The 14,454-nt window shown below is 60.1% G+C and overlaps 1 protein-coding gene across 1 annotated transcript in view; it reads left to right on the top strand.

Moving 5' to 3' along the window:
* Positions 1–14,454, top strand: part of GREB1 (growth regulating estrogen receptor binding 1) — a 53,085-nt gene that overhangs the window by 22,131 nt on the left and 16,500 nt on the right. Inside the window, exons 13-21 of the mRNA XM_036335311.1 lie at positions 677–874; positions 2,576–2,756; positions 3,223–3,418; positions 4,216–4,352; positions 5,801–6,140; positions 7,063–7,178; positions 8,184–8,383; positions 10,070–10,159; positions 11,189–11,763. Coding sequence (XP_036191204.1) covers positions 677–874; positions 2,576–2,756; positions 3,223–3,418; positions 4,216–4,352; positions 5,801–6,140; positions 7,063–7,178; positions 8,184–8,383; positions 10,070–10,159; positions 11,189–11,763 — 2,033 coding nt within the window. The remainder of the gene's footprint in view (positions 1–676; positions 875–2,575; positions 2,757–3,222; positions 3,419–4,215; positions 4,353–5,800; positions 6,141–7,062; positions 7,179–8,183; positions 8,384–10,069; positions 10,160–11,188; positions 11,764–14,454) is intronic.

Genomic DNA, 14,454 nt, shown 5'->3' with positions numbered 1-14,454 from the left:
AGTGTCTAGATTCGCTCCTTTTTCCATGGGCGTGAAACACGAGAACACTCGTGAGCCGTCCTTAACAGATGGCGTGCGAAACACGAGAAAACTCCTGAGCGGTACGAAATGTGTTAAAATAGTTATTCTTGCCCTAGCCGACTCGGCTCAGTGGTTAGAGCGTCGGCCTGCGGACTGAAGGGCCCCAGGTTTGATTCCCGGTCAGGGCACATGCCTGGGTTGCGGGCGCGATCCCCAGTGTGGGGCGTGCAGGAGGCAGCTGATCCATGATTCTCTCCCATCGTTGATGTTTCTATCTCTCTCTCCCTCTCCCTTCCTCTCTGAAATCAATAAAAATATATTTAAAAAATATTTTTTCTGACTACGTTCCTGAGGAGCCGACATCCTTTCTTCCTGCAAACTTGCAGCCTCTTCCCAAGTCCAAACTCAGCGCCGGCTTCCCCAGGTGCTGTCCCTGCCCCTCGGGGTAGAGTAGGTCCCGGCCTCTGTGCTCCCGGCTGTTCGTCCTCGGACGAGTAAACGGGGCAGGTGTGTGAGGCGCCCCTGGCGGAGAATAGCCCAGAGCAGGCGCACGCTCGTGTGGGTGCCGCCCGGCCCTGTGACCTGCGCTCCGGACGGGCGCACTGTTCCCCGGCAGCGGTCCCGGGCCCCTCACCTTTCCGGGCTCCGGTTCCAGGTTCGGGGCGGGAGCCGCAGCACATCCGGCCCTTCCAGCTGGCCGTGGCGCAGAAGCTCCTCTCGCACCTGTGCTCCATCGCGGATTCCAGCACCCAGAACCTGGACTTGGGGTCCTTCGAGAAGGTGGACTTTCTGATCTGCATCCCGCCCTCGGAAGTGACCTACCAGCAGACGCTGTTCCACGTCTGGCACTCGGGTACGGGCCTCTCGGGGGAGCTGGGGTGTCTGCGTGGGGAAGCGGCGACCTGCGTGAGTTCGGGCTGGAATTTGAACACCGGTCTTTGCTGCTGAAGCGGACTGGGCAGGAAGTACCGCCCCATTTTGTAGGTCATGAAACTGAGGCTGAGAGAGAAGACTCACCCGAGAGTTTATGCTCGGTTAAAGGGAGACGCGTGACAGGGTTTTCACTCTGCCCCACGCAGGCCCGTGACCTACGTGCTGCTGTCCTGCCTGAATGTGCTTTCCCTGTGCTTTCGAGGGAACGGGATATGAAACACAGAGTCACTGTGGCGGCCCCAGGGCCCGGGACAGTCGGGCGGGAGCTGGTTTTGCTGGGGGTTGGGGCGGGCCTTGCCTTCCCCTCCCTCCTGCTACCGTGACCGGTGCTGGAGCCGCTGAGTCAGGAAGCAGCTCTGCCGGGCCCTGGGCGGGCTGCTGGGCACACCGGGCTGTCCGCCGCTGTCTCTGGGCCCCGCCCTGCACGGACGGTTTCACCCCAGGCTTTCGTGGGGGAGCCTGCGCCCCTGCCCCCCATGTCTCGGACACCCCTGTGGCCTCGGGGCCGAGCACAGTGCCAGCCGTGCAGGCGGCGCTCACAGCTGTCTGCTGAGTGAGTGAAGCCTGGGCCGGAGCTGGTGACCCGCTTCCTGGCGTGTGTTCCCCCGGCGTGTGTGTGTTCCCCCGGCGTGTGTGCACCCGGCGTGTGTTCCCCTGGCGTGTGCTCACCCGGCGTGTGTTCCCCTGGTGTGTGTTCCCCTGGAGTGTGTCCACCCGGCATGTGTTCCCCTGGCGTGTGTTCACCTGGCGTGTGTTCCCCTGGCGTGTGTTCACAGTGCGTGTGTTCCCTGGTGTGTGTTCCCCTGGTGTGTGTTCCCCTGGCGTGTGTTCCCCTGGCGTGTGCTCACCCGGCGTGTGTTCCCCTGGCGTGTGTTCACGGTGTGTGTGTTCCCCTGGCGTGTGTTCACGGTGCGTGTGTTCCCCTGGTGTGTGTTCCCCTGGAGTGTGTCCACCTGGCGTGTGTTCCCCTGGCGTGTGTTCCCCCGGCGTGTGTTCCCTGGCGTGTGTTCCCCTGGCGTGTGTTCCCCTGGCGTGTGTTCCCCTGGCGTGTGTTCCTCCGGCGTGTGTTCCCCTGGCGTGTGTTCCCCCGGCGTGTGTTCCCCTGGCGTGTGTTCACCCGGCGTGTGCTCACCGTGCGTGTGTGCACCCGGCGTGTGCTCACCGTGCGTGTGTGCACCCGGCGTGTGTTCACCCGGCGTGTGTTCCCCCGGCGTGTGTTCCCCTGGCGTGTGTTCCCCTGACGTGTGTTCCTCCGGCGTGTGTTCCCCTGGCGTGTGTTCACCCGGCGTGTGCTCACCGTGCGTGTGTGCACCCGGCGTGTGTTCACCCGGCGTGTGTTCCCCCGGCGTGTGCTCACCGTGCGTGTGTGCACCCGGCGTGTGTTCCCCCGGCGTGTGCTCACCGTGTGTGTGTGCACCCTGCGTGTGTTCCCCCGGTGTGTGCTCACCGTGCGTGTGTGCACCGTGCGTGTGTGCACCTGGCGTGTGTTCCCCCGGCGTGTGCTCACTGTGCGTGTGTGCACCCTGCGTGTGTTCCCCCGGCGTGTGCTCACCGTGCGTGTGTGCACCCGGCGTGTGTTCCCCCGGCGTGTGCTCACCGTGCGTGTGTGCACCGTGCGCAGGGGTTCTGCTGGAGCTCGGCTTGGACAAGGAGCACGTGACCAGGCAGAGGGTGGAGCAGTACGTCCTGAAGCTGGACGCCGAGGCGCAGGCACGGTTCCAGGTCTTTCTGCAGAACTCCTTCCAGAACCCGCACACGCTCTTCGTCCTCGTCCACGACCACGCCCACTGGGACCTCGTGAGGTTAGGGGGGCTCTGGGCGGGCACGTGCCTCCTCTGAGGTGATGTGTGTGGCTGACACGTGGGGCGGTGGGCGCGGTCTCCCAAAGGTGAGCGCTGCGGGTTTGACATTGAAGGCAGATGCTTGGATGTCGCAGAACCTTAGAGCTGGACGCTATCCCAGGGGCATGCGGTGCAGCCTCCGAGAGGGGCTATTATGGAAACTGAGGCTAGAGGGGAGCATCTGCTCAGCTCGAGGGGCTGGGGGGCGGCGGGAGGTGCTCATGGCAGAGCCGGCCTGGAACGAAGGCCCTTGCACTACAGTCATTTAATTAAAATACTTATTTCCTGGTCATGGCGGAGCCAGACGCTTCGATTGTCGGCAGCGTTGGGGGGCTAGTTATAAATGTACCCAACTGCTTCATCCTGGTACAATGACGGGTCAGCATCAGCCATTCCACTTACTGTCCTGTCTCCTTTCCTGCCTCAGCAGCGCCGTCCATAATCTCTACTCCCCGAGCGACCCGTCGGTGGGGCTGGTGGACAGACTGCTCAACTGCAGGGAGGTGAAGGAGGCCCCCAACATCGTGACCCTGCACGTGACTTCCTTCCCGTACGCGCTGCAGACGCAGCACACCCTCATCAGCCCCTACAACGAGATCCACTGGCCCGCCTCCTACAGCACCGTGAGTGCCGGCTGCGGCCCGGGGCGCGGGGACCTGGGGTTGGGAGGACGTCTCTTCAGTAAAGATCTTGATTAACTAGGTTGCCTGGGGGTCACGTGGATCCCAGCTCCTTGAATTTTTTAAAAAAATATGTCTTAATTGATATCAGAGAGGAAGAGAGAGGGAAACATGAATGAGAGAGAAACATCTATTAGCTGCCTCCTGCACGTCCCCTGCTGGGGATCGAGCCCACAGCCCGGGTCTGTGCCCTGACCGGGAATTGAACCGTGACCTCCTGGTTCATGGGTCGGTGCTCCACCAGGCCGGGCTCCTTTGTTGTTTTAACAACCTCCCCAGCGTGGCTATGCTCTGAAGTTCGAGAAGCTCTGATGTTAGTTTGGGAGGAGTTCTCTGCCAGTGTGAGTAAAATTGGTTAGATAAGTACATTTTTCCTGTGGATTTTAATAGCAGTGGAAAGCAAGAGAGTTGATTTGGCTGTTCCTAAAACCAGTTTAAATTGTGGGAAAGAAGCTGTTTTAACCACGGGAGTTGTGTGTTACACAGTAAGGCTGGGTTCCTTCTTGACACGCACGCTGGGGTCAAATGAGTGGAAAGTCCCGGGCGATGGGGCCGCTCCGTCCTTCAGGTGGGAGGCCCTGGGCTCGGTGTGCCGGGGAAGGAAATCCATGAGATCTCACCGGGGGCTGCCGAGTGAGCCCGTGGAGATCCCGGTGCCCGCCCGGCAGTCTGTGCTCCCAGCCGCGGCCCCTCCGGCTTCCACGTGCGATGCCTGCGTGACATGCTCCTCTCGGTTCCAGGGCGCGGACTTGTATCCCGAGGACAGGAAGTACTTCGGGCTGTCGGAGTTCATCGAGTCGACCCTTTCGGGGCACAGCCTGCCCTTGCTCCGATACGACAGCTCCTTCGAGGCCATGGTCACCGCCCTGGGGAAAAGGTACCGTGTCCACGTTCCTCAGCTGCCCGGTCGGCAAGGGGAGGCGGGAGCAGCCAGGGCATTCCAGGAGGGGTCCGCCTCCCGCCCTCCCGGTGACCCAGTGCCTCCGGCAAAGGGCCCTGGGCTACGTCTTGTCCTGCGTTTGGGGCCAGTGTTGTCTCTGCCTCTCTAAAGAGGAAGGAGGAGGAAGAGGAGAGCGATGGGCAGGGAGGCCATCAGCGAGCTGCCCGCCCTGTGGGCGCCTGGGGTGGCGTGGCCACGGCGAGGAGCATGACTTTGTGGGTCGGGAAGTTTACTTTATCTTTGTTCCAAAGGCCCCCATCAGGGGCTCAGTCCGGCTAAGTGGACTCCGACGCGCATCCGTGTAAACTGCGTGTCCGTCTCTGCTCCTGCTGAGACCCGGGGACCAGGGGTTCTGGGGTGTGTTTCGTTGTGGGGGGAGGGCCCACCTCCTGTGTTTGGAGACACACGTGGTAACCGTGGCTTCTGAAGCAGAACGGATTCCTGGTCTGACGGGATGTGTTCTGATGTGTGTGTGTGTGGTTTATTCTTTATTTTATTTTAGTTTTTTTAGAGAGAGGAGAGGGATAGAGAGATGGAAATATCAATGAGAAAGAAACATTGATTGGCTGCCTCCCACCCCACACTGGGGATCGAGCCTGCAGCCTGGGCAGGTGCCCTGACCGGGAATCAAACCCGGGACCTCTCGGTTCATGGGTCGATGCTCCACTGAGCCACACCAGCCAGGCGTGTGTTCCGTTTTGTAATTCGCTCTCTAACTGATCCTATGTCGTTGCATCTCTGTGAACTGTGGCCTTACTGTACTTGAAGGGAATGTACTGACGTGCTTTCAGGACGGTCCCCAAATCAGGGGCCCGTGGGAGCTGTGCTTACACACTGATTTGATGGCTGGTGGTTCTCCCACTTCCAGTGGGAACCTCGGGCACGTGACCTAACTGAGGACACTGTAAAGTACGCTGGTGCGAGACTAGTGGGCATTTATTTTATTCCTTCACTGAACCGGTATTTACTGAGCAGCAGAGAAACACCAGCAGCGGCAAACCTGTCGTGTTTCCAGCTGGACACGCAGAGCAGCTCATGATCTCACCCCTAAGCAAGGCTGCTGGTTCAGGCTCCGGCAGCCGGCCTCATGGGGACGCCGGCGTTGCGGGTGGTTCGGGGGCTAGTGTGCCGTGGGAAGGCGTCCCGGCCCGGCGCCACCTGGCTGCCCTGCGTGGCTGTGGCGGCTGTGCCCTGCGTGGCTGTGGCGGCTGTGCCCTGCGTGGCTGTGGCGGCTGTGCCCTGCGTGGCTGTGGCGGATGTGCCCTGCGTGGCTGTGGCGGCTGTGCCCTGCGTGGCTGTGGCGGCTGTGCCCTGCGTGGCTGTGGCGGCTGTGCCCTGCGTGGCTGTGGCGGCTGCGGGCGGCTCACGCGGGCGGGTCTCCGCAGGTTCCCGCGCCTGCACAGCGCCGTGATCCGCACCTTCGTCCTGGTGCAGCACTACGCGGCGGCCATGATGGCCGTGCGCGGCCTCTCGCAGATGAAGAACTGCACGTCGGTGGAGACGCTGGAGATCACCCAGAACCTCATCAACGCGCCCCAGCAGTGCCCCTGCGGCCACGGGCTCATGGTGCTGCTGCGCGTGCCCTGCTCGCCGCTGGCGGCCGTGGCCTACGAGCGCCTGGCGCACGTGCGGGCGCGGCTGGCGCTGGAGCAGCGCTTCGAGATCATCCTGGGCAGCCCCAGCTCGGGCCTCACCATCGGGAAGCACTTCGTGAAGCAGCTCAAGGTGGCGCTACGTCGGGGACGGAGGGGCGAGGACGCTGGGAGCGCGGGTGGGGCCTGGTGTCCGAGGGCGGGAGGCGAGCCCATCGGGCCTCTGCACCGACCTCCCCGCCAGCGCCCTCCCTGCCTGCATCCTTCAGTCCAGAGGCCACCCCCTCCCTGCTCCCCCAAAACTCAGTCTTGCTGTTTTAAGCTTCCAGACTGTGGCCGGCTCTTCTTTCTTCCTGGACGGCACTTCTCCTTTGCTTAGCTAGTGTCTGTCGCCTGCGGGACTCAGTCAGCATCTTTTCCGCCCCCCCCCCATACCTGGGACCCTCCCCCATACCTGGGGCATCCCCCCCATACCTGGGACCCTCCCCCCATACCTGGGGCATCCCCCCCATACCTGGGACCCTCCTCCCATACCTGGGGCATCCCCCACACACACCTGGGGCTGGTTTGGTGTTCCCTGTCTGTCATCTGGCTCTTCCCCCAGGCGATGGAGGGCAGGAGCCACCTCCAAAGGCGCAGTCTCCCAACCCTAGCACAGTGTCGGGCCTATTGTAGCTTCTCACTAAACCCACAGGTGATGGAAGTGGCAGAACAAGCGTTAGGAAGAATATGGGGACAGTAGCGAGCAGGGCCTATGAGGGAGAGGCTAGTCCCGCGGCTGAGAAACAGTAATGACAGTAGACACATAGGGTTTGTGCTGCCCACGGACTTGGAGCAGGTGTTTCTCAGCAGCTAGCGTGCGTGCCAGGCAGCGTGCCGTGGTGGGAACGCGGAGGAGGAGCAGGTGACCTACACTTTGCAGTACCAGGAACTTTCCTTCCTATCACAGGACACAATGCAAGGGCTTTACATCCACAGGAGGCCATGGGGTGCCCCTAGGGCTGGGCAGTGGGGGGTCAGGGTCTCAGGTTCCCCTTCTTCTGAATGGTCTGCAGATGTGGCAGAACATTGAGGATGCCGAGTGGAGGCCTCAGACTTACCTGGAGTTGGAGGGTCTGCCTTGCATCCTCATCTTCAGCGGGATGGACCCGCACGGGGAGTCCTTACCCAGGTGAGTGGGGGGCCCTGCCATGTCTGGGACCTGGGACAGTCTGCCTAGTTCCCTGACAGACACCCTTTGTGCCTGTGGGGGCGGGGCGGGGGCGCTGGGTGGGGCCCTGCCGCTGGAGACCGGGTTTAATGCCTCTTGGTTTTTCCCCATGGCAGGGGGAGGGCGGCCGCCATCTGTTACGGATGGCCGGCCCATTGAGGGCAGCATGGGGTCACTTCGGGGGCTGGGGTTACATTTCCCACTGTGTCTAGGCTGCAGGGACAGCGGGTCCCTCCTGGTTTAGGAGGGGTCTTGGGACAGGGGAGGAGCCGCTCTTCCGGCCCCCAGGGCTGACTGTCTCCCAGGCTGCGGTGCCCAGCCATCACCGCTGAGCAGATGGCGGCCACAAGCCCACTGGGTGTCTCCCGGGTCTCACACAGATGGGCAGACACTCGGGGCAGAGGGCACTGCCTTCAGGAAGCAGTTGCTGGAATGGGGGTGACAGGTTGGCTGGCTTTTTTCCCCCCAAAATATATGCTTATTGATTTCAGAGAGGACGGGAGAGGAAGAGAGAGAGAGAAACATCAATGATGAGAGAGAATCATTGATCGGCTGCCTCCTGCACGCCCCCTACTGGGGATCGAACCCACAACTCGGGCATTTGCCCTTGACCGGAATCGAACCCGGGACCCTTCAATCCGCAGGCCAATGCTCTATCCACTGGGCCAATCCGGCTCGGGCCAGGTTGGCTTTTAAAGACGTACTTCACACCCACGGGGCAGGGCGGTGGTCGTGCTCGGGGCCTTTGCACATCTTTGCTTGCATAACGACAGCAGGAGCTGCAGCCGGCCACTCCACGGCAGGTGCCCCGGACACTTGGAGCTGCACCGCCGCATGTCGTGGCGAAGGCTCGCCGGAATGCACCGCTTTTCCGTGTGCACCGTGCGGGCCCCGGGGAGGGCGGGCGCTGGTCCCGGGCGCCCATGCCCTTCGAGGCCCTGCACGGACCCCTCGTGTTGCCTCCAGGTCTCTGAGGTACTGTGACCTGCGCCTGATCAACTCCTCCTGCTTGGTGCGCACGGCGCTGGAGCAGGAGCTGGGCCTGGCCGCGTACTTCGTGAGCAGCGAGGGGCCCCTGGAGAGGGGGCCGCGGAGCGAGGGCTTGGAGAGCGACGCGGAGAAGCCCAGCAGCACAGACAACGAGGATGAGGAGCTGGTGACGGAAGGTCGGCCTCCGCGTCTACCCTTGGGGGTGCTGGTCTAGACAGCTGCCCCCTTCCATGTGGCCCTGGGGCCAGTCTGCTGGCCAGCAGCCCTGGGGGAGAGCTACCTAGAGAAGGAAATGAATTCAGAGTTTGCTACCCCCCCCCCCCCTCCTTTTTGGTGTTCTAAGAAAATAGAAGTCCAAATAGGTTCTTCCTAGCTCTAGAATTTTTTTTTTTTAAAGAGGTTCACACCCTGGCCAGTTTGGCTCAGTCGGCCTATAGACTGAAGGGTCCCAGGTTCGATTCTGGTCAAGGGCACATGCCTGGGTCGCATGCTTGATCCCCACTAGGGGGCGTGCAGGAGGCAGCCAATCCATGATTCTCTTTCATCTATGTTTCTCTGTCCCTCCCTCTCCCTCCCTCTCTGAAATGAATAAAAATATATTTTAAAAAAGTTTACTCCTTTAAAAAATATATATTTATTTCAGAGAGAAAGGGAGAGGGCGAGAGAGATAGAAACATCAATGATGAGAGAGAATCATGGATCGGCTGCCTCTTGCATGCCCCACACTGGGGATCGAGTCTGCAACCCAGGCATGTGCCCTGACTGGGAATTGAACCCTGACTGGGTTCATAGGTTGATGCTCAACCCCTGAGCCACACTGGCCTGGCCCTAGCCCTAGCCCTAGCCCTAGAATTCTTAATGAATAGGAAGAAGCATTGAGGTTTTGTAGGGTCCAAGTTCACGTTCTGTCTGAATTGCTGCCTGGGATAAGGTTCACTCGTTATTTCCTCTGCAAGCCAACCTGACTGCATGTGCCCGTGACTGAGGTTCACGAACACAGGCCGGTGTCCTGAGCGGACGTGAACATCCGACCCAGCATTTAAGAGGGGACACAATCAGAGCAGGGCATTCGGCTGCAGCCCACAGGATCGCGGGAACAAGTACAAGGCTGTTCACACAGAGATGCAGAGCGCGTGTGGGGTGGTGTAGGGGAGAGACGGTGTGGGGTTGGAGACTGGGCCTCCTCTTCCTCCTCCACCTGCGACCCGCGTGACCTTGGACAGGGCCTGTTGCCTGTCCTAGCCTCAGTGTGCTCATCTGTAAGATGGGCTTTGAGAGACCCGCCAGCAGGCAGCTCTCCCTGTGCTGTGGCAGACTCACACGTGAGCGTGACCCTCCACTGCGGGGCCTCACCTCCCTGCGGATGCATCCTTGGCATCTCACCACGCCCAGCTTCAGTCCCCTGCTCCCTCCTCCCTCCTCTCTACCCTGCAGCCCAACGCCACACCCAGCCTCAGGGCTCCCAGGCTGTGCTCCACTCTCGTCCCCCAGGCCACACAGATGCTTTTCTGGCTGCCCAGAGTTCCCTCTCTGCTTTCCCTGGAAGCCCTGCTGGCCCTTAGGACTCGGGGCGGGGTCACCTCTCCCTTCCTCTCCCCTCCTGCTCCTGCCTCTGCCCTGCATGGGAGCCTGGCCGGGGCTCCCAGCCCCTCTCCCTGCCTGTCTATGCCATCTTGTAGCTGCCCGCCCTGCCCCTCCTGCCTCCTGTCCTCCCCCCGCAGTCAGAGGCGGGCGCCTGGAAGGTGGTGGGTGGATGGGCACGCGGATGGGGGGAGAGGAGAGGTGTGAATGGAGTTGGTAGAGCACTGGGGGACCGTGCGGCAGGCGATCGCAGCGTTTTCAGGGTGTGTGTTTGGGCACAGGCTCCACCTCGGAGAAGAAGAGCCCCGTGAGGAGGGAGCGGCCCGGCTCCCGGGACTCGGCCTCCTCCGGCCGCTCCTCCAAGGCGTCCGGTAAGTCCCGGGGGAGAGCCCACGCTGGGCTGTTCTGAGATTTCGGACGTGGTTGGAGAGAGCCTGGATTTTCCCTGGAACTGGGAAGGGGGGACTTGGAAGAGCTGTCTCTCTGGGCTGGGGCTGGGGGCCGGGAGGAGTTGGGCAGGACCTGAGGCTCGGCGGCTCCTTTCCTGGACGCTGTGGGCCCGTCCCCAGCGAGGGCCTGTGGGTGGTGGCAGAGGGCCACGCCCTCGGGCTCCAGGTTTGGATAATCGGGAGACAGGAGCAAGGTGAAGTGTTCGCGTGGAGTCTGGAGTGCCGGGAGGGAAACGCGGACTCACCGCGGAGAAGCCGACTGGCCCAGGGCTTCTCAGACCGAGGGGCCAGATGCTCATGGGCCGAGGGAGAGGGGAATGTGGATAAAACCCTCAAAGTCTCTGCCCTCAGGGTCGTCCGAGTCTCTGGGAGCAGGCGGGACCCACACACAGTAGCATAAGTGTTTACCGAGAGCCTGCTGATGTCTGAATCGGGCATTAAAATAGGTCATACGTAGGTGCTCCCGAAGAATCCCTGGTTCCTGTGGCCAGGTTGTGTTGCCACGGGGCTGCTGTGTTGTTTTTTAGAGGGGGTGGTGGTGGGGGCGGGGGGAGAGAGAGAGAGAGGATGCAGCCTGCTGAGTCACGTGCGGCTCGCTGCCACTCCAGCTGGAAGCAGCCTGTGCGGTGCATGAGCCTGGGTTGAGCACTGAGGGTGAGAGCTTTGCGGCTGGACGGGCGAGGCAGGGATGGGAAGGAGGCCTCTGAGATGGGGCGGGGCCCCGGGGGCTGCAGGCCGGCTCCTGCCCCGCGGGGACCCCAGCTGTCTCCTGCAGCAGATCTTGGGTTTGTCGTAGGACCGAAGGGGTTATGTCTAACCAGAGGTGGAGTTTCGTTGACAAAAATGCCCGGTGATTGTCAAGTGAAGGGAGTTAGTGCCTCAGCCACAGGCAGCCGGCAGGTCTCAGGGAGGGTCCTTCCCGGTGTGGCCGACGGGGTCATCTCTCCCCAGGCTCGGCGCTCGGTGGTGAGACCTCGGCTCCGCCCGGGGGGCCCCCTCGGGGGGAGCAGACCAGATCCCCGCAGCCCTGCGGCCCTCCGGAGGACACACACAGGCTCCGGGCCAGCCAGGGGCCGGCCCCCCAGCCCGACTCCGGCCGTCAGACCAGCCAGAGGAGCGTCCAGGTGGCGGTCCCCTCGCCGCGCCAGCTCCCCGCCGCGGGCGCGTCCTCCTCGCCCACGGGGCCGTCCGCGGGCGCGCTCGTGCGGCACGCCTCCCCGTGCTCCCTGGCCAAGGCCCGCCGGCAGCCTCCCATCGTCTTCCTGCCCAAGCTGGTGTACGACATGGTCACGTCCACCGACAGCAGCGGCCTGCCCAAGGCCGCCTCACTCCTGCCCTCCCCCTCGGTCGTGTGGGCCAGCTCCTTCCGGCCCCTGCTCAGCAAGACCATGACGTCCACGGAGCAGTCCCTGTACTACCGCCAGTGGACGGTGCCGCGGCCCAGCCACATGGACTACGGGAACCGCGCCGAGGGCTGCGTGGACGGCTTCCACCCGCGCAGGCTGCTGCTCAGCGGGCCCCCGCAGGTGAGGGCACCCACCTCGGCCTGGACTCTGGGGGTGGGGGTCTGTGCTCAGGCCCAGAGGCAGAGTAGGGCTGACAGCACCCGCTTCTGCGCATCTTGCCATTCTCGCGGCAGAAGCTTCTGTGATGGCCGCACGTGGGCGGTGGACAGGGGTCAGGGCCTGGTGACTTCCGTCCTCTCATCTCCGTTTCCTCCACATGATGCGGGGGGCGGACGGGTTCTCGGGGTGCCTCTCGGGCCTTCAGACTGCGGTTCGGCATTTTCCATGTCACTTCCCTGGGCCCTGGGGCCCGGCTGTGGGATCTGCACTCTCACACGGGAGGATGTGGGGGACACGGAAGTGGGAGGCAGGAGGTTGTCAGGATCCCAGCCTTGTAGGGGACCCAGCAGGTGCCCGTTTAACCAGCTGTGACCCACATAAACCCACGACCAATCGTACACTCGCCTGGCGCTCACCTGAGGGGCAGGGACTCCGTGACGTGACAAGAAAGAGAAGGAGAGAAGAATCGCTTGCTCTTTTTTCCGGGGCTTGGGGGAGATGCGGCCTTTCTAGGCCTTGCGGGACGAATTCTGTTTTCTTTTTTTTTTTTTTTTTTTTTTTCTGTTCATCAGATTATTTATTCACTTGATTCTTAGATTCACTTGTTGATAGATGCATATTTGTTGTTCATAATTTGTACCTTTACCTTTTTCTTCCTCTTCTTAAAGGATACCTTTCAGCATTTCATATAATCCTGGTTTGGTGGTGATGAACTCCTTTAGCTTTTCCTTATCTGTGAAGCTCTTTATCTGACCTTCAATTCTGAATGATAGCTTTGCTGGATAAAGTAATCTTGGTTGTAGGTTCTTGGTATTCATCACTTTGAATATTTCTTGCCACTCCCTTCTGGCCTGCAAAGTTTCTGTTGAGAAATCAGCTGACAGTCGTATGGGTATTCCCTTGTAGGTAACTGAGTTTCTTTCTCTTGCTGTTTTTAAGATTCTCTCTTTATCTTTTGCTCTTGGCATTTTAATTATGATGTGTCTTGGTGTGGTCCTCTTTGGATTCCTTTTGTTTGGGGTTCTCTGCACTTCTTGGACCTGTAAGTCCATTTCTTTCACCAGGTAGGGGAAGTTTTCTGTCATTATTTCTTCAAATAGGTTTTCAATATCTTGCTCTCTCTCATCTTCTGGCACCCCTATAATTCTGATGTTGGTACGCTTGAAGCTGTCCCAGAGGCTCCTTACACTATCCTCGCATTTTTGGATTCTTTTTTCATTTTGCTTTTCCGGTTGGGTGTTTTTTGCTTCCTCGCATTTCAAATCATTGACTTGATTCTTGCGCTCCTCTGGTCTGCTGTCGGGAGTCTGTATAATATTCGTTATTTCAGTCCGTGTATGCTTAATTTCTAGTTGGTTCCCCAATATAAGATCGAGGGTCTCATTAGTTTTCTTGTAGATCTCATTAAGTTTATCGGCGGCTTCTAAACAGTTCTTGAGAGACCTTAAAAGTGTGGTTCTGAACTCTATATCTTCCATTGACAATTTTGTCCTGTTTCTTTGTCTCCGCATTTTGTTATGCTTCCTTGGTGCACCCCCTAGTGGTCTTTGTTCGCAGTCTTATAGTTAAATCTTGATTGTTGTAGCTAATTCCAGGGAGGGTTTGACCTCCAGGCCAAGTGGCTATGAGAATCAGCTGTGTCAGCAGTGAGAGAACTTCTGTCCTCTAGGGAGGTGCTAATCTAGCCTTTGCCTGAGGCTATCCGGCAAATGCCTCTGTGCAGGGCTTGGGCGGGGCGGGTCGCACAGGATCAACAGGGTGGGCCGGAGAGAGCAGTTATGGGGGCTCTCAGTCCTGTCCCCAGGGGCTCTGCCTCTCTGAGTCCCAGCACCTGCTGCAAAGCTCAGAGAGAAAGCTGCACTCGCTCTGACCGAAGCCAGACAGTCCCGCTTCTCCCGTTTGAGTCTTGGTCCCTAAAAACTCGCCCGGATCTGAAGCTCAGAGTCTGCGACTCCCTCCCGATTGAAAACGCCAACTGCGCCCTCCGCCGCCAGCCCGCTCCGCGCACTCCGCACCTCAGAATTTGACTTCAGCACTGCGCCTCCTCTGAGTGTCCGTATGCGTTTCTCTTTCCTCCTAGTTGTAGGACTTCCACTCAGCCAGCGTTCCTGTGGTTCTGGGTGATGTCCCTTCCGTTTTTTGGTTTCACTTTTGAAGTAGTTGTTCAAGGCAGCAAACTCCGGCGTTAACCTATGCCGCCATCTTGGTTCTCAGCTCTCGAATTCTGTTTTCTTACCATAGACGTATCGATGAAGACAAGACTAGTGTTTGCAGTTATGCAAGACTGAAGAAATGTTTTATGTTGGCAGTTTCTTTTCTGCGAAGCAGCCTTTCTTCAGCTTATGCCCATGTCCTATTTCCAGCGGCTTAAAAAATGCCGCCGTTAAAACCGGAGACACCTTTGCCATGGTTTATACGCAGGCAGGCCCCTGGCTGGGGAGTCCCCCCGCCCACCCGCCCCGCCTCGGTAGCCCCATTGCCCCTCGGCTGTCTCTGCACCTGCCGGCCCTCGTTTCAATTAGGCGAGATCTTTAAAAGGGGGAGGTGCCTCCTCGGCCTGTTTGGCTCAGTGGATAGAGCGTCGGCCTACGGATGGAAGGGTCCCGGGTTCAATTCCAGTCAAGGGCACGTACCTTGGTTGCAGGCTCCTCC

The sequence above is a fragment of the Myotis myotis genome, unplaced genomic scaffold (genome assembly GCF_014108235.1).
Source record: "Myotis myotis isolate mMyoMyo1 unplaced genomic scaffold, mMyoMyo1.p scaffold_m19_p_14, whole genome shotgun sequence".
NCBI classification, from domain to species: domain Eukaryota; kingdom Metazoa; phylum Chordata; class Mammalia; order Chiroptera; family Vespertilionidae; genus Myotis; species Myotis myotis.
Note: the sequence above shows the minus strand (reverse complement) of the source record. Positions and strands in the feature narration are given on the sequence as shown.